The sequence below is a fragment of the Etheostoma spectabile genome, chromosome 10, assembly GCF_008692095.1.
Source record: "Etheostoma spectabile isolate EspeVRDwgs_2016 chromosome 10, UIUC_Espe_1.0, whole genome shotgun sequence".
Lineage (NCBI taxonomy): Eukaryota > Metazoa > Chordata > Actinopteri > Perciformes > Percidae > Etheostoma > Etheostoma spectabile.
The window spans coordinates 8,235,469-8,254,581 of NC_045742.1; the positions used below are offsets into that span (position 1 = coordinate 8,235,469).

General features: G+C 37.5%; 2 protein-coding genes across 3 annotated transcripts; one reads left to right on the plus strand and one right to left on the minus strand.

Moving 5' to 3' along the window:
• Positions 1-2,733: 2,733 nt before the first annotated feature.
• ctso (cathepsin O) lies at positions 2,734-18,921 on the minus strand. Of its 2 annotated transcripts, none has more exons than XR_004333758.1 (8): positions 18,577-18,921; positions 17,461-17,566; positions 17,174-17,298; positions 13,573-13,740; positions 13,047-13,168; positions 11,446-11,609; positions 10,132-10,401; positions 2,734-2,750 (listed from the first exon to the last, which is right to left on the minus strand). XR_004333758.1 is itself a non-coding variant. In XM_032527573.1 (8 exons), exons 1-8 carry the CDS (start codon positions 18,778-18,780, stop codon positions 10,149-10,151), a joined length of 1,017 nt encoding a protein of 338 aa, XP_032383464.1. In that variant the 5' UTR covers positions 18,781-18,921; the 3' UTR covers positions 10,132-10,148. The 2 variants fall into 2 exon arrangements, 1 of the variants encoding a protein (XP_032383464.1); XM_032527573.1 differs by lacking the exon at positions 2,734-2,750 and having other exon boundaries at positions 10,132-10,183; positions 10,309-10,401.
• tdo2a (tryptophan 2,3-dioxygenase a) lies at positions 3,764-9,343 on the plus strand. The gene is made up of 12 exons (XM_032527570.1): positions 3,764-3,909; positions 4,079-4,184; positions 4,281-4,371; positions 4,776-4,846; positions 5,272-5,399; positions 5,534-5,720; positions 5,925-6,032; positions 6,152-6,263; positions 6,395-6,452; positions 6,696-6,775; positions 7,553-7,643; positions 8,748-9,343. Exons 1-12 carry the CDS (start codon positions 3,875-3,877, stop codon positions 8,899-8,901), a joined length of 1,221 nt encoding a protein of 406 aa, XP_032383461.1. The 5' UTR covers positions 3,764-3,874; the 3' UTR covers positions 8,902-9,343.
• Positions 18,922-19,113: the final 192 nt, after the last annotated feature.

Sequence of the window (19,113 nt, forward strand, 5' to 3'; positions counted from 1 at the left end):
CAGAGACCAAAAAGTCACTTTTGGATACTCTAAGTTAATTTAAAGAGACATCAAATAGAATAGCTATTTCACTAATTTTGAGATGAACCGCAGTACTGCTGCAGTTTCACTGTCTGGGCACTGCCAAAGAAACATTGCGGCATATCCTTACGCAGTGCAACTAGACCGACTTCAAAGGCTTGTATAAAAGAGATGGCACGACTTTGCAAGAACATCAAAGACCTGAAAGCATCACGCAATAACCAGATCAGAGCGATGGAAAAAAAATGAAGCATGTTTCATAATTCAATTGAGCCTCATTTTACGCACGTAACACAAACGTAGCCATATGGAATCCCACTGCCAAACAAATGATTAAGTCTACATGTCCCTATCTGGAGTCACAATCAAACACCACAAAACTGAGGTTACACGTCATATTTGATGCTTGGCTTTGATGTCATACAGCTTGCATTTATCAAGGAAGTTAATTTTGTCACAGTTACAATCACATGATGTTGAGCTGAGTGTAAGGAAAGCTACAGTTACTCACAGTGAAGTTGAGTTTACAGTAGTCATTCAGCGCTCATTGAGGTGACATTAAAAATGTGCAGTCTAGTGCATCAACCAAGCTGATTAGAAAATAATGAACACATGAAATAGTCAACAGATTGAGCTCTCCAGTGAGTTTCTAGTAAATAAAATAAAAGTGTAGGCTTTTGTGTAGCTGATTGCATCTCCAAAGGTATCACACATAAATGTGAAACTGACACAGTATTAACAAAATCAATTAAAACTACTACAATGAATAGGGCACCTGCACTCATGACCTTGTAATTATGCTGTTACATTCTGCCAATTAAACAAACCAATTTACTGGAAAGGTGAAAAAAATATCTCTGTGTGCATCTGGAGATTTCTGCACATACATGCGCCAAAAGTCAGAAACAAACTAGGGGCTATGATTGAACTACAGAATTCAGACATGATGTCTTTCTTATGGTCACAGAATCATCATTTCATCTGATCTGGACATAAGCTTTGCTCTTACCTTCGACGTCATCTCTATTTGCTTGTGGTCACCATCTGCTGATCTTGACATAACCTAAACTGTTATTAGATGATCGTCAGATATAAAAACGCATTCTGATACGGTAATCATCTACAAACGAAGAGACGTTGCCACTCACTTTGACATCAAGTTATTACAACATTATCATATTAAAGGTGCTCGTTGACGTTCAAAGTATTGTCAAACAAAACGGAGGCTAGCCTGCTCGCCCGTCTCTCCTCTTCTTCCCGTCCCCTGCCCCCCCACCCAACCCCAACCCACAAATCCTTCTTGTCGGTTATTGGCTGAAACTCTGTTTATGTTGGTGCAGTTTGTTTCTGTTGGCGTTTGCGGAGCTTGGCCTGTCTACAGAGACCAGGTTTTTGTGTTCAGGGGACAGACAGCTAGCGGATAGTGAGGAGATGTTTGCTGTATGTGGCAACAAAGGTTGTAGCCTAAAACACGTGTGACATCGCTTTGAACAAATACAGAACTATGTAGTATCTTTAGACAATAGTGTTGGTAGTTAGTTTACTATTGCACAAGTCACTGTAATGGTTTTATAATATTTACATAATATAAAAATAATGGTTGGTCTACAATATAGTTTAGACCAAACATAACATCTTTGGCTAATTGCCTTTTATCCAATCAAATCAGTTTTGTTTTACTTAATTATACTTTCCTTGTAATTCCAAGCGCAACCTCCTAAAAATGATGAAAGCTGTAAAGGTTACATTTCGTGTTCAAATGATGTAAGAGCCATGTAATTTAATTATGTTTTACATACTTTAATTACCTCGCCTCTTAGTGTAAACATAATCTACAACCAGTGATAGTGTTATATATTTTTTTCTTTTTCTTTGATTATATAGATAACACATACAGTTTGGAGATGAAGGTTGCCGACAGCAGGGCTGACATTTGGCAAACACAGTACAACTGAGTTCTAGTACAAAGGGCACATAGAGACGAAAACAGTGCAACTTTCATTGGGAATTTTACATGGCAGTGAGGCAAAAACAAGCCACATCCCGGCTATCTTTTAATCAGTGACTCACTCAGGCCTTGGAGAAAATGCGTAATGACACGTGGTGCGTCCTATCAGTGGGATAGACAGGTTTCTTAGAGCTGCAAAGATTTACACTGATGGTCTCATCTTGTCTCAAGCACCTCATCCTCTGTTCAGCCTCTCTCACTTGCATTCCATTCATCCCCGCTAAAAAGGAACAAGAACAAAGCATTCTGGGGCTGCTTTTGCTTTTCTTGTTCAGGCTGCAGCCTCATATTGCTGGGCTTGTACCGTGTCCCAATTCAGAAATAGCTGCTTGTTATCATCCCTCTGATCTTCTGAGGACAGTTGCACAGGCTGTTGGGACTTTACTGAGAAGTCTACAAAGAGTGTGGGTAAAACAAAACAAGGGCGCTAATGATCTTATAGAGATTTAGAGAGAATAGATTGAGGCTTCTAATTCTTACATTGATGAAACTGGGCTAACTGTTGTTAAAAAAAAATTGCTTGTTGCGATTGACAGTGTGTTGTGTTGTGTTGTGTTGATGTGGCCAATTATGAAAGAACATTACACATTACTTTTTCAGCTTATCTCTGGTTCTAAAGGTATTTACTGTGTATCTGATTTGTCCAATTCACAGGAACACCATGCACACATGCAGGCACGTACACACGCACGCACGCACACACGCACGCACGCACACACAGCTCAGTGTATGTTCTTGAACATTATGTAAGCACTCCAAAACACCACTGAGAAATGGCGTTAGAACCACACTATCTGCAATGATGTTCACCAAGAAAATAAAATATTAACCATTTGCAAATATTTACAGATGAGTCCAATGACCGACAGCGGGGCCTCAATGATTCCCAGACATCTAATGTAGGAATTTATGGTGGTATTTGTGGTTCATGGTTAGACATTCTATATATAATATCAACATAGTTAATTTTAACATAGGTTATCCAGGTTAAAAGGTATGTTAATTATAATTAGAAGACATACACACTGCATCAGTTGCACTTTAAATGTAACAATGCCAACATGCATATTCCCTGTCAAAGAAATTAATGAAATAAAAAGTAAATTTAACATTTTCTTCTGAGCATCAGCTTACAGTATAAATAAATTAAGCATGTGTTTTTATTACTGGTAAAAACTATTGATTGGTTGTGGTTCAAAACACGCGCTATACATCTTTAAAAAGGTTTTTTCAAGGATAGTTCTTTTTTAAAATTAAATTTATTGTTTAGCAACTTGTTTAACTTTCATGGCAAAATAAAAATAAAAGTCATGGAATGGACGTGCATATCAGTTTTGCCATCCAGGACTTCAAACCGGAGATGCAAATAAATGCACATACCTCCAGGTCTGAGGCTTACATAACTTTACCATAAGAGACAACACACGCAGCTATAAACAGCAAACCCTGGAGAGTAAACATTGAAGATAAACTGTCACCGAAACAGCAATGTGCAGAGACGTTTCCTGAATACAATATTTATTCAGCGTATAAAAGGTCAAGAGCAATAATAACACATTTGAAATCTTCTTATGAAGAACATATTGGATTATTTGAATAAAAGTAATATGTATTTAGTATCTGTTGTTTTTCATTTTTTTATTTGAAAAAAGGTCTTGTGCTGTTCTTATAGCAAGTCAAACAAAGTCCAGAAGGTGGTCCTGGGGCAAACAGAGGCGGGCCGGATGGTGTCTGTATCCTCAAGAGTGATTGGATGGGATGCGTCTTTAAAAAGCATCCCATTGCAGACAATTTTAGTTAATATTATTCGAGGAAGAAGAACACGTCTGTGCTGCAACTGAAGTCATGAGTGGATGTCCGTACTTTGAGAAGAGGCATTTGTATGTTCAATTTGTCATTGCAGCTAAAATAGGGCTCTAAAGGATTGCTGATTCACACTGTTTCATTTTCTTCAAATTCCATTACATGCAGCCCTCTAACAATTCATTGCTAATCCTGCTGATGGTGAAAACATCAAGTAACAAAACCTCTTCACTCTTTGCACCGCAGGTTATTCAAAAACAAGCCTCCCAAAACAGAGGAAGATGAGGATGCCTCTCAGGCAGGTGTAAACAAGGCCAGTAAAGGAGGAATCATCTATGGGGACTACCTACAGGTAAAGAAAACACCACCAATCATAACCTATCGAATTTGGATTTGTTTTCAAATGTGTGCTCTTAATTTGAGTGCTTAATTTCTTTTCAACTCTCAGCTCGACAAAATCGTCTCAGCCCAGGTGTTGCAGAGTGAAGTAAAGGGCAATAAAATCCACGATGAGCACCTCTTCATTGTCACCCATCAAGGTAAACTAGACTTTTTTTTTTACTTGTCTCACAGAACAAATTAGTTTTTTTAATCTTGTATTTAGTCATTTATTTATTTATAAATTGGTAATGTTGGATTTTTTTTTGTTTAATAGAATTTAACTTGTTTACAATGCAGTTTCACTTGAAAAAATGTAACTCTCTAAATCTCATGAGTTTATTTTTTATTTTATAAATGTCTCTCCTGAAAATATAAAATTGGTTTTAAACCAAGAATCAATTTTGCATTTACATTATAAGGCTGAATACAAGAGAGTAACTTCCTCAAATTAACATGTTTTTTTTTTGTAGTGTAAGTAGCCATTCTTGCTTACAGACATGTTCAGCTTGTCATATTCTACTAATATCTTTATGATGTTTACACTTTTTGTCTTTTATTTCAGCATATGAACTGTGGTTCAAACAGATTTTGTTTGAACTTGATTCAGTGCGACATATTTTCATCAGTGGACATGTAAGTTAAACTTCTGGGGTGAAATCATCTTACAAACGATTTGTCATTATGTGTGTTTTCTTCATGAATTATATATAGAAACTTATTTAGTTTTCAAGCCATGTGTTTGATACGATTCTGGAGTGGAGAACATTTTTTTTTTTACCAATAAATTAAAATCTTTTAGATGTGAACTGTCAGCGTTGAAGATGGAGCACTGCTCAAAATATGAAATCACAAAGTAGAAATAATTTGAGTAAATTGAAAAGTACAAAATACTCAGATGAGAATTGTCTTATTCAGTCATTCTTCCTTTGGAATTCAGTCAGGAAAAAACAAGAAATGTGCATCATTCCGGTTGATGATCTAAATTAAAGTTTGAGTAGTTTTGAGCCATGAAAAAACTAGGTTAATAAAAAAATGAATATTTTTATTTTTAATTGTAGGTCAGAGATGAACGCAACATGCTGAAAGTCAACAATCGCATCCATAGGATTGTGATGATCTTTAAGCTGTTGGTCGACCAGTTTGCGGTTTTGGAAACAATGACAGCCTTGGACTTTTTTGACTTCAGGTAAGCACATAAATAACTTCTGGCCTTTTCTACTTCTAAAAAAAAGTAAAAGATGCACTCATGAAAGTTAAAATAGTGACACTCTGTCTGTGCTGTGTGCATATTTGCTTACTTGTGTGTGCTTGTGTGTGTAGGGAATACCTGGCTCCAGCCTCTGGATTTCAAAGTCTTCAGTTTCGGATCTTGGAGAACAAAATCGGGGTTCCGGACAACCTGAGGGTTCCATACAACAGACGCCATTACAGGGACAACTTCAAGGGTCATGAGAGTGAGATGCTTCTTGCCACTGAACAGGAGCCAACACTTTTAAAACTAGTCGAGGTACGTCTCTTTCAACTGGCAAACACTTGCAGTTGGTCAGCGGTTTTTAAACGGAGTTAGTTAAAGAGGGCACCATTTAATTTGACCGTATATCTCTGTATATCTTTTCAACACTGTTTGTTGTATCTTGCTCTGGGTAAGCCCATCTGCTGCTGACCCGGGTATGAGTGTGATAACAAAAACAACCTTGGCTCTTCTTCTCAGGAGTGGCTGGAGAGAACTCCTGGCTTGGAGGTGGATGGATTCAATTTCTGGGAAAGGCTGGAAATCAATATTTTTCATGGGCTGAATCTGGAAAAGGAGAAAATTGAGGTAAATGATGACTCCAGTTCTCAGAACAAACTTTCCTTGCTCTCCCTGGAGCACACACCGATGACTGACAGATAGTGTACTTTTATTTACGGGTTCCTTTATTTTTATTTTTATTTAAGAAAATGGAAGATTCTGAGGACAAGGAAGAGTTGATGGCTGAACTGGTCAAACAGAAAGAGCTGTTTACTTCTCTCTTTGATGAAAAGCGTCATGACCATCTCCTTAGCAAAGGTGAGTGCTTTCTACAAAAAAAAATGGATTCATTAATTGTCATAATGCACTGAATGTCAAAACCACACGATTAAAGATACTTAGTTTTACGTTCAAAGTACTGTAGGCTAATTTTTGTTTTTCCTGACCAGGTGAGAGGCGCCTCTCTTACAAGGCTCTCCAAGGTGCCTTGATGATCAACTTCTACAGGTATGGTGGTTTTTACGGGGCTCCTTTGCCTTTAATTATTCAGAGACACAATGAGACAATAGACTCATTAATACTACACAATTAGCAGTGTCAGTAACTGCATGGTGGGTTAAAGTTAAGGAAAGTGAGCAGACTAGTTTTAACAACTTCTATGAACACCACCCAGAAACATTTTCATGCTTATACTTATACCTAAATAAATCAAATACGGCAAATATTAAAATCTTCTTTTTTTCCTTTTAGGGAAGAGCCAAGGTTCCAGGTTCCTTTCCAGCTGCTCACATCTCTCATGGATATTGACACCCTCATGACAAAATGGCGATGTAAGTTACTGTAGCACATGCTCACCAGTAGGGCTGGGTATCATTTAAGCATACCATGCCATACCAATACTAATGCCGTGACTTTCATATTGGTTCCTAACAGATACTTTTTTTCGATACTAATTTTATAAAAGGAAAAGAAATTACAAAATTCCACATTATGGCACAATTTTTATTTTTTTTTCTACTCCAACTATGTGAGCCCCATCTCTGTGCGTAACGTACAGTTTTTCCTGCGTGCCTCTATGACGTAAAGCCAATTACAAATGTCATTAGAGCTCGGTAGAAGCATGCTGCATGCTTATTGGCTCACTGACACTGATGAGACTTACTCCTTAAGTGTTCAAATTGGCTATTGAATGACGAGGCATTTTTCAATACTTGATGCTTTAGAGGCAATTTGGTCGATGCCTAAAAAAGTATTGCATTAGGTACACAGCCCTACTCACCAGTGCAGAACAGAAAAAGGTGCAGGGAGAAAAAATAAATAGCATGTCTACTAGAAACCAATGCTTTCATATTTCGCCCAAGGGCAGAGCTGGACTAACAACGGAGTTTACAGAGCCAAAGTTAGGTCAGGACCTCAGAGGCCGAAGATTCCTATAACATCCTCTTCGCCTGCTGATCAATCCAACAACCTTTTCCCATGAAATACATATTTTACTCTCCTGTCACACATATGTCTAAACTATTTACAGCTCAAATGAAATGCAGCTCACATGCAGGGCCAAACCATTGCTCATATGACAGAGCATATTTCTGACTTTTGTTTTTTAGACAATCATGTATGCATGGTGCATCGTATGATTGGCAGCAAAGCCGGCACAGGGGGTTCATCTGGCTACCACTACCTGAGATCTACTGTCAGGTATTGTAAGCTATAAACTCTACCCTACAGATTAAACTCTTTACCCTGCACATCTTGTTGTGAAACAATCCGATCATCTCCTGGTTTGACCCGTGAGTTGATTATGAAAGCAGTGGCGAAATCACAGAGTGTCACAAAGCAGGGTTCAGTTCACAATGTTTTAAAGGTTAAATGAGTCACACAAGGATGTGCTATAGCTTACGTCTTTTCTAACAATCAATACATTCATTCAGTAACGTGCAGTGGCCTACAGGGTTTGACAACATAGATAAAAAAACTATAAAACCAGTAATGCAATTTACGATACAAATTAAAGGATGAAAACAATTTTCTTGAGACTTCACAGAATGGAATGTAACATTCAAACATTGTATCTCTAGTTATTGTTTTTATACTGATCTTGCTATTGTTATCTTTACTACTTTGTACAGTGCCTTTGAGTACCTTTTAAAGTGGTATATAGAATAAATGTATTATAGGTTATGTGTTATGTATTATAATTCACAACACATATTTTAAACCAACCTGATCCCACCCAATTCCGTGAAATGACCACGGCCCCTTAAGTCAAAATCTGTGGCAGTTTCACAGAATCACAGAAAAGTCTGTGATGGGGCCACGGAATAATTCCGTAAAATGAAGACGACCTCTTAAGTTAAGGAAAAGGTTGTGGGTATGCGGGACAACAACAGGTTGCGTTTAGGAAAAGAGAAACGGGACGGCCGTATACAGAGGATGGGTTGGGTTTAGGAAAAGAAAAACAGGAAGGTTGGATTTAGGAATCGTGACACACAGGACACAATCTCCATGGTGGCCACACGGAATTTTCACACATTCCATGCCACCACCATGTAATGCCCAGCGCATTACGTGGTGGTGGCAAGGAATGTGTTTGTGATCATTTCAAGGAATTCTTAAAGACTTCAGAATTAATTTAGATGAGGACAAGACACTGCTACTCTGTTCTTATTTTAATGAACCAGTCATATGGTCACTTCTTCCTCACATGAACAAACGATCCTTTGAGTTCAATTTGTAACAGACGCATATTATACTTTGAGTACATAAATTAAATATTTAATAAATAATGTTCTTTCCCTTTAGTGACCGCTACAAAGTGTTTGTGGATCTGTTCAATCTGGCAACGTTCCTCGTGCCTCGCCACTGGGTGCCCAAGCTAAATCCCAACATTCATACGTTCCTCTACATGGCCGAATGCTGCGACAGCTCCTACTGCAGCAGTGAAGACTCTGACTAGGGGGATCAAATCTCAGTTGTCTGTCCAGGCTTACTTTTTCACTGTAATTTACCTCAAAACAGTAGATGCGTTGCAGGTTTTAGTACCAGGTGGGTACAGTAGGATGATGAAGAAAACTCTTAAAACTCAGGAAGATGCCATTTTTGGAACATCTCTATGTGTTTGTTTTTTTATCATTGAAAAAATATGTTGGAGTGAAGCATGGCACAGGGAGGAGTCATTTGACATAGTTGACAATCTTAAACCACCAAAATATCCATTAGGGAGAGACACTTGATACCATGATGGTATTATTGGTTGAGATTTAAAGAATTTTATTATTTGGATTGTGAAATGTAAAAAAAAAAAAAAGAAGAAAAAAAGACAATGTATTTTTCATCTTATTGTGACACTAAAAGCACGCCAAGTAACCTAAGATGATGTTAACAAAAGAATCGAACAGCCAATTACTAGCTCATTATTTACATCAGACTGCAGCACCAAGGTTTATAGATCAGAATCTTGTGACGGGCCCTGAAAAATTCAAATGCCCAAATTAGACTATTTTACTCTAATTTCTAATCTTAACCGGTGACAAAGTATAGCAGATGGCTCTGTGATAAAATTTGCTGTGATGTTCTTTTTTTTCTCAATGCAATTATGTAAATTCCCTGTGACTGACCTGAAAGCGAATGGATCAGTGAGAGCAGTGATCAAACCGGTGGCTATGATGGTTTTTTACAAACGCATTATTTTTCATGCCAGCATGGGAAATGTGTCAGAGAGGGAATCATTTTTAAACTATTGGGATGTGTCTTAGGTGCAAGCAGGTGTGCAAAATATTATAATAAACATCTGTATCAACAATGTCAACATCTACAATAGAACAATTTGCAACATAATGCATTTGTACATAATGTTAATAATATAGTTGTGTAATGTTTTGTATAGTATGCTTTATGGTATAACATTAATTGTAATGTATTTATGCAGTGATTGATCTCTGTATAGATAAATGTATGAACCATATCAGCCAAAACACTTATCTATCTTATTTCTATATCTTATTTATATTTAATACGATATTTTTGTACAGTGCATTTATTCCTATTATTAGTATATATATATATATATATATATATATATATATATATATATATATATATACTGTGTATATATATATATATATACTGTGTATATATATATATATATATATATACACACAGTATATATATAGGCATTGAATGTGACACACACACACACACACATCAAAGGAAAACTGCAGCCACAGAATCTGCAATACCTGGGAAGAGAAAAAAGAAGGATGTGTTATTAGTCCCTAAAGGGATAGTTGGCACAGCAACATACAGACATCAAACTAAAAGGATATATAAACAGAAAATGACAAGAGGCAAAGATCATACTTACCACAAACGTTTCCACCGATTTTTATATAAACATAACCCTCATTACCCCATGTGGTTCCCCAAGAGTTTTGCACAATCCAGTATGGAACATTCCCTAAAACAGACAACATGTATTTCAAGATTGAATTATTTACAGGGTTAAGGAGCACTCAGTGTGTGTACAGCAGTACTGCTGCGGCAACCCCTTTAGACAGTTTTATAATCACTCATATCCTTGTGACATACCCGCAAAACACAGGTGGGTGTGAAATAATTCATGGTAAGAAAAATAAATTACTGATGTGTGTGAAGTCAAAATACAAATAGTGAGATAGCTGTGATAATGTTCTGACAACTGCTGTCAAAACAAGATCTCTTGTATCTTTGAATTCACAAACGTTAAAACATCTCTCTTCAGACACAAGGCTTAAGGTAACTGCCTGAATGATCTAAACTTTAATACCTTGAATTCTTGCAACGCAACATGGTGGACATACGACTCGTGTTCGGCAACCCAGCTATTCATTGATTACCGTGTACCAAAGAGTACCAAAGGACAAACTATTTCAAATCAACACACTGTAAATCCATCAAACATGTTTTCAAAACATTGACTTGTATATCCTGCTTTTAATTATCCTTTTTTTCTTAAATCTACAGAACTATTTAACCAGCGATATAAGTACATTTTTACATCTTTAGTGATATTCTGGAAATTAGTGGTGATATCTTTTAACAAGACTGAGTAAGGCATGTCACTACAACATCGACAAAATCAAAAAATAAAACTTCATTTTCACTGGAAACGTACAACAGATATTTCACTTGATATGAGAAAGTAATAGTTTTTTTCAATAATAAAAACTAAACAGCTTGTTAAAATATTTATTTCTCTCTTTCTCATTTTGTTTTAGCAATTAATTAGGGAGGATCAGACATCTGTTGCAGTCTGATCTGTTGCAGCAGCAATTTGCAATTATGACATTTTATTTTACACAGAAATCTTGTCTAGTGCAACTTTAAATTGCTTTCACAGGCCATCGTGGTTGTGAAACTTTCTTGACCTAAAAAGGTCAATGTTAACTAGTAAAATATAAAAGCCCAGTTGTCTTTATTGAATTATGATTCATTCTCATGCCAGCGTAGTGACAGCATTTACCAATAGTGTTGTATCCAACAACCAGGACAGCATGGTTAGACCTTTGGCTGGAGCAGTGGTGCTGGATGATTCCACCCAGGTAATCCTGCCAGCTGACAGCATCCACAATAGCAGCCAAGGGACCTCGCTCCACCAGCTGACCCATCATTGCCTCCTCTTGACCACTGACGAAGAAAAGTGGAATAATTCAGTCTTCAGGCAGCAAGCCTGGCCCAAGGATAGGCCTGCACGATTAATCGTTATAAAATGCAATCTCGATTCACTCTAATCACGATTTAGTTTTTAAATGAATTTGACTCTCATTTAATTTTACAAGCTGACTGCATCTCAAACGCTACTACTTCCTTCTGTAAGTTTTAAACAGAGTGTAAAAAATAGGTCTTAAAGCGCTCCCAAGCGCTGCAGTGCACTCCCTTCTCTTCGTTGAAGCCTCTATGTTTACAGGCTTGTGGTGATGAGCAATGTGCTACAGGTGTCAAAATAAATCTATGTTTGCTACTGCCAAATTGTTTTTTTGTCATGGTTCATGTTTATGTCAATAAACATTACAATATGTGAGAAAAAAAATCATGGCAGAGAATCATATCAATTCTAAGCTAGACAATTGTGATTCATATTTTCTCCAAAATCGAGCAGGCCTACCCTGGGATTATATTGTGGCATTATTATTTTAACTATACTGTTACTGTATACTCCTAAACTCAATGTTTCACTGGTCCTATATGCAACATTTTGCATCTGAACACTCATTACTCATTTCCATTCACAACATTGGTATTTTCCCCCCCAGTCTCTTTTTTGCACATATGCAGGCGCCCTGTGGTACCCCATCTTGTCCTTCCAGCAGATCATTCCCAGTAACGAATAGCTGTGATGCCCTCCCCTGCCAGGTTCATGACATAAGGTTCATGGAGTCTACTGTAGGTCTGAGCCAAAATTGAATAAAACCCTTTTACACTTTATTCATGGTGAGGTGAGGTCTTTTCAAACTTTACATTATGATCTATAAACATCTTAACTTTGCTGTACTTTAATGGTTCAGGTTAGGAATCATTACAAAAAATACATTTCCAATTGTTATAAATAATAAGCTATATCCAATATAATTTGTATGTAAGGAAAAAAATGTTTTTATTAAAAAGGAGTCAAGAAATTGTTATATTACATCAGCAACTGTAACAATCTTTGAAACTCTGTTAACTAAAAATGAAAAATTCCCCAACTCTGTTACAGAACCATGGCCATATCATAGAACCACATCTAAAAAAACTAATAATAGGCGTTACAGACACAAGATTGTGAGTCATAATCATGTTCATTATTAAATAAAGATCTGAGTCACTTTAACTCGAGGTAGCCTTAAGCTTTAGGTCACTGTGGCTCGATTAAAGAACTGCAGTGCTAATGAGCAATCCATGTCTGTGTTGAAACAGTAAACACTGTGGTCTGTCACAGTGGTTTCCACTCCCCCCCCCCTCCTTTGATCTTGGTACTTTGTGTAAACCACATCAAAATCAACTGTGATTTTAACCAAATAAAGCACTGTTAATTGTTAGCCTTTATTGCTTGAAGGCAACTTGCAAAAAAAATTGGTATTGTACCTAAAGTCATGTGCAGTAAAGTTCTTCACAGCAACACCATCATGTGACTGAGCGAAGAAATGGCAGATTCCTGTCTTGGCCTTGTAGGGATACTCTGACTGAGGCACCAGTTTCACTCGGGTCTAGAAAGAAAATAGTTTATCTCGGTGAGTGTGTTTTCTGAATACTAAATTCCCATTCATCTTGTTTATGACAGATCCTGGCACAGGCAGTTTCCTAATTTATGGCTGACTAGAGACAGCAATCTTGTTTTGCTAACCGCCTCTACATATCTCTCTAATTAAATTACATGACAATATTACCTGATTTTTAGCTAAAGCAAAATGTGCCTATCATCCCACAGGTTTCCTCTTCCTCAAGTCACTTTGGGAGCACATAACAAGGAGTCCTTCCACTTCTTGTGTGCTTGAAGTATTGAGAGTTTATTTGATCTTTGTACTCACTGTAACAATTTAGGAAGCATCTATTGAAGACCTGAAAATATATAGGAAAGGCTTGAAATTATAAAATTTAAACATCAACTTACTTGCTTTAACCAATTCAAGGCCTGGACTTGGGAGCCTCCATTACAGCCTTTGTTTTGGAAGGAGCAGTCCAGAACCTGCTGCACACTGAGTTGCTCCAGCTGCGAGCCTCCTATAGCATGGACGGATTGTGTGGCACCGACCACACTAAATGCCCAACAACTCCCACACTGTAAAATTAAATTCATAGTAATCAGGAAAAACAAAACTACAAAAAAGGTTTCGGAACCAAACTTATCCAAGCAAACCAATCATATATTATGCTACCCAGGGGAAATTGTCATTTTGCTATTACCCCATTCACACAGAGGTAAGTGTTTTGCTTAAGAACACAGGATAAAGACTTTATGTTGAAGGATGGTCTCTGCCATATCTGCTGTCCAAATCAATGCTGTAATTCATCTTCTTCTTTTTTTTTTAAATAGTAACATCAGACTAACACATTTTTTAGATACAAGTTCAAATGGGGTTTGGAGGGTAAATCACAGTTTTCAATAAAGTTTTTAAAGTTGTTGTTTTTTAAGTTTTCAATATTATTCAGATTCAAATCCTGAAAGTTATTATCTATTTATTTTTAAAGACAGGAATCTACAGTGAGTGTGGATGTTGTACATGTTGATGAGGTGAGCTGATCTGACCAGTCTGAGTGAACTGTTTGTTTTCTGCTGCCATCTACTGACGGTATACGATGTCCTGAGGGATATCTTCATTTCTTTTTTTTCTTTTTTTATACTTTATTAATCCTGCAAGGGGAAATTACAATGTTTTCACTCTGTTGTTATTACACACATTACACACAGGCCTGAATTACACACACATACTCAGTACCCATACATGCACTATCTAAGTGAGGGGGCTGCTCATGGAAACGTGCCCAGAGCAGTTGGGGGCTCGGTGCCTTGTTCAAGAGCACCTTGGCAGTGCCCACCATACTTTGATCCGAATGTGGACCTGACCAGCAACCTTCTGGTTTCCAACCCAACTCCCTACTGACAGAGCTACTGCCACCCCACACCTCAGCGGATGTTAATCTTTAAAGGCTGAGGATCATTTATGATATTTTGACAAAAGTTGCTCTTATATTCCAAATCTTGTCTGAATTACACTTCTTTTCTGAAACCAGTAATTTCTTAAATGAAAACATACAGCATTTAATTATGTAAGAGGCCTCATCTTTTCCTGTATAGCATTTGCACAGGCGATCTCATTCCCCAAACAGCCTATGCTCAGTTCACATCCTTTGTGATGAAAACCTGAGCTCTCTGTGTAAAAATCCAATATTTTGTTGCTCATTATGGTTCAATGGCTTAAAATCAATACTGAAACCAAAATCCGTCATTATTGCTGGGACTTGAAATAAGTGTGCGCTTTGTATACAAAATTTAAGGAACATCTGCTACCTCCTTTAAAGCAATAAAATGCACTGGTGTCATAAAAAGTAGAATCAAGATAAGGGGAAACTGAATCAAGACAAATGTATGAGTTGCGAGTGGCTTGATATTTTGTGTCTTTATCCATGGTACTGCATTTTCTTTTCGGCCTATTCTTATATTTATCCGAAACTCAGACCAGGCAGGTCCATAGATAGAACCAGAGAAAAAGAAAGTCTGTGCAGAAAAACTGCACGGAGCAGAATAGTACAGTAGGTGAGTGGCCACGTACAGGCTCTCCCTAGGGTGGTAAGCCTTACCTGAATTTAAGAGAACAACATATACATGATAGTGTAGGCTGTTTGCTGTATGGGCTATGTTTTTCCCTCAGGACAACAGTTGCACCTTGAAAATATCATCCTAGACAGCACAAAACAACAAATTAAAGAGATAAAGGACACATGGAGCAGAAAGTGAACCTTCAGCCAGGACAAGCAACAGCTTCATCCCCCTTAAACTCACACTTAATGGCCTTGTTTGTCCGTTGAACATTATTAAAGTGCCCCTACAATAAAATAACATTGTTTGTTGTCACTCCACTTGGATCTTTGACCTTCACTGTGCAGAATGATGCATGTGCTGATTTTGACACTAAAAGGTAGTTTACAATTGATTTTGCTACCGGGGGGAAAGGGGGAAAGTTTCTTTGTGCTCACCTTAAGTGCTTGAGATGTGCATGCCCGATCATGAATTTGTGATATCACAACAGGTTTGGAAGCAAATCATATTGTTTGATGTGAAATCTTAAAGCCTCTCGTACACACGGACCTAAAATGGACTTTTCAGTTAAGCAGACATCATCATGTCCAGTAGTCAAACACTTGAAATATACAATATTTGCTTATTTATAGATGCTGGATTTTTTTCTGAGGGAGGAGTAGATGTCACTTTAAAAAGGGTCATTCAAGGGGTGACCTTTAGCTCACTCAGTAAGAGCGTGCGCCACATCTGCAGTGCAGCCCGGGTTCGGGTCCAACCTGCGGCCCTTTGCTGCGTGTCATCCCCCATCTCTCTCCCACCTTTCCTGTCTATTAATTATAACTCTAAAATAAAGGGAAGAAAAGCCCCAAAAAAGAAACTCTAAAAAAAGGATTATTTAACAAGGTTAATAAAGTGGTTTGAGGAAAAACCATATCACGCACAAGGTAGCATTTAGAGCAAAGTACGTTTATGTCTTAAAACATGCCTGAAGGGCATCTTAAATCAATGGATATTCACCTCTACAGCTGAGGCTCTGGTCTCACTGGTAATCATCAAACCTTATGTCTAGAACTGAAAAGCAAGGAAAACACCTCCCATAGACCAACATAACCCTTTTGATGGTGTCATTTCTATCATCTATTATGAGTGCCCTTGTACATATTTAGTTGTCTATTGCCCACCTTTTTGTTATATCATCTAATTGCTTTCTTTGTTAATGACAAAATAATCTGATTAAAAAATATATATATATTTCTTTGAACAGTTTTGCATTGCCAGACCTTCCGACACAGCGCTACAAAAAGGGTCTGGCTAGTCCCCACAGCATTCTAGGATGGGAGAAAAACGTGCTCTGGTTTATTGGCATTTCTTTAAACTAATCACAATTGTATTGGGTGGTGCTAAGCGCCGGGCGGAGCCACAGTGCCTCTGCAAAATAGCTTCTGGAAAGAACTTGTTTTGGCGGGACGTGTACGTTAAAAGGTGGTTTTAGATGTGCAACAGAAAACTCAGATTGGACAGATAGCAATTCTTTGACAATTTAAAAACAAAATATTAAGTAAATATTAAATATTATTACAAAATAAAGCTTTATGCAACACATTATTCTACAACTAAAGCAGAATAAATGAAAATGTCCAATTTAAGTTTCCTTAATTAAACCAAAACATGTAAGATAAAACAAATGAATAGAATTACATTGCTATCTACTGCTATCTGTCTGGATCTACCATGTAGAGATCTGAGGAGCAGTTAACCATAGTCCTCAGAAATCCACCGGATTTTAAAATGCCAAAACAAAAAAAGAGGAAGGTAATGGACATCCGGCAGAATTTGCGGTTGCATCTGAACAATGCCGGAGATGAAACGTCGTCCATATAGACTACTTTGAAGATAACCTAACTGTGTCCCTGTACCTACAGTACATTGCTACCTTTACAGACTATCTATCATTTTTCTATGTAGACCTTACTGCTTCTTGGTTTTGGACCGGTGCCACCACTGCTTTGTCCCTCCAATCAAATTTGGCTGGGAGCCCCCCTGTCTTTAGTCCAGAGAAGAGAGGAGCTCTGTCAGTGTGTGCTCGCAGGTAGAGATCTGTAGATTACAGATACAGTTCAAAGTCATTGCTGGATACCAAGATGCATGTAAACAATGACAGTGCATTCAGCCCAGTCATCCAGGGAGTAAGATGCTTAATACAGGTACAAAATAATAAAAAAATAAATAAATACATGTCACCTGACATTCAAAGCCTACCTCTGAATTCCTTCTGTGAGAGGTCAGAGAACCGGTTGATGCCATATTTAGCAGACAGTGGTGTTGTGGAGAATGAGTTTAGGTATGCATAACGCTCTGTGGCATTCTGCAAGTACACACATGGCAGATTGAGTGAAGGAGAAAACAAATAAAAACTTTTATTTTCTTGACAATACAACATGAGTGTGTCTGAAATACATCACATAAGTTATCTTCATATTAGTTTGTCATCACTAACCACTGGTGGAAAGGAAGGAAGTACTGCATTTCCTTTTTTGCTAACACTCCCACAGTTCATTTCAGAAGAAAATATTGTACATTTTACTCCACTACATTTATCTGACATCTAGTAGTTAATCTAGATAAATTAATTAGTTCCACCTCAACCAGCTGCAGCAGTAACATGCTGCTAAAATTGTAATGCTTCAATAATAATACTCCAATTGTTTTTAGGTACACCTGGCAAAAACTAATGGTCTAAAACTAAATGTATTTCATGACTGTTATAGTAAACTGCTGTAGTTTTACTAAGCTGTAGGCTACCTAATAAACAGGTAACTAAGTACTAATACAGCACTCTGATTCTGAATGCAGTAACTTTTAGTGCACACAACATTTCCTTTTAAAACAAAAAATGAAACTTTTTCTGAACAGTGGCCACGAGTGTCAATCATTGCACTAGTCAATGCTGGCCACTGTCACAGTTGCACAACATGTTGCCTGTAGTAGGCTGCATTTGCCCACCTCTGTACACTTAGGTGCAATTTTGAATTGCAGGACTTAACCGAGGACGTAATGGAGTATTGTTATTACTAACTGTACTATGTCTGTCGTCACTTATTGCATATTAATCTACAATTAACACATCATTTGCAAAACGTTTTCTACGAAATAAAATACAGACCCGCCCTTTAATAGCATTCACACACTACTATTGGCCAGGCGTCCGTGCTTACGCAAAGTAACGTAACCCGATTTGTTCAGGTCCTATCCCCTGACCAATCGGCTATCCTAACCTTAACTACCGTCAATTTTTCTGAACTCTGCTAAAAGTAAAAAGTGAGGAGTTTTAAAAGAGTTTCTCTAAGCAGCTTTGTTTTCCCTCGTATCTCCTACCTGAAAATAAAGTTGACGACGGTTAAATTCCTCGCTGTTGACCTCATACATGCGGTGAAACTGCTCTTTGAACGAGTTGAAATCAACTGCAGAGCCATTCAACTTCGTCCGAGTCTCACCCGAGCTCAAATTTTCACAACACAGAGGAAAGACGAGTGTTAAAACACACGCTATAACAACTAAATACGGATGGCCGCCCCTCATTTGACGAAGAAATGTCGGTTAAAAACAACCAGTCATTGATTAAGAAGGGAAGTAAATAGAACCGCGTTGTTGACGGAAACAGGTGAGGTATAATCTAAAGCGCATGCGCAGCGACCAAGACGCGCTTCCTTGGAAACAGAAAACAAAGTAGAAGGCAATACATAGACAGTCAAAAACCCATTTAATGTTATTTTTAAAAAACATTGATCTGTAAATTAGTTACCCAACATTAAAAAGAAAATGACGTAATTTATATAAATTCGGAAGTTACATGTGTAGTTTGTTTATATGTTTTACATGTCATTCAGATAGAACACACTACTATAATAAGTT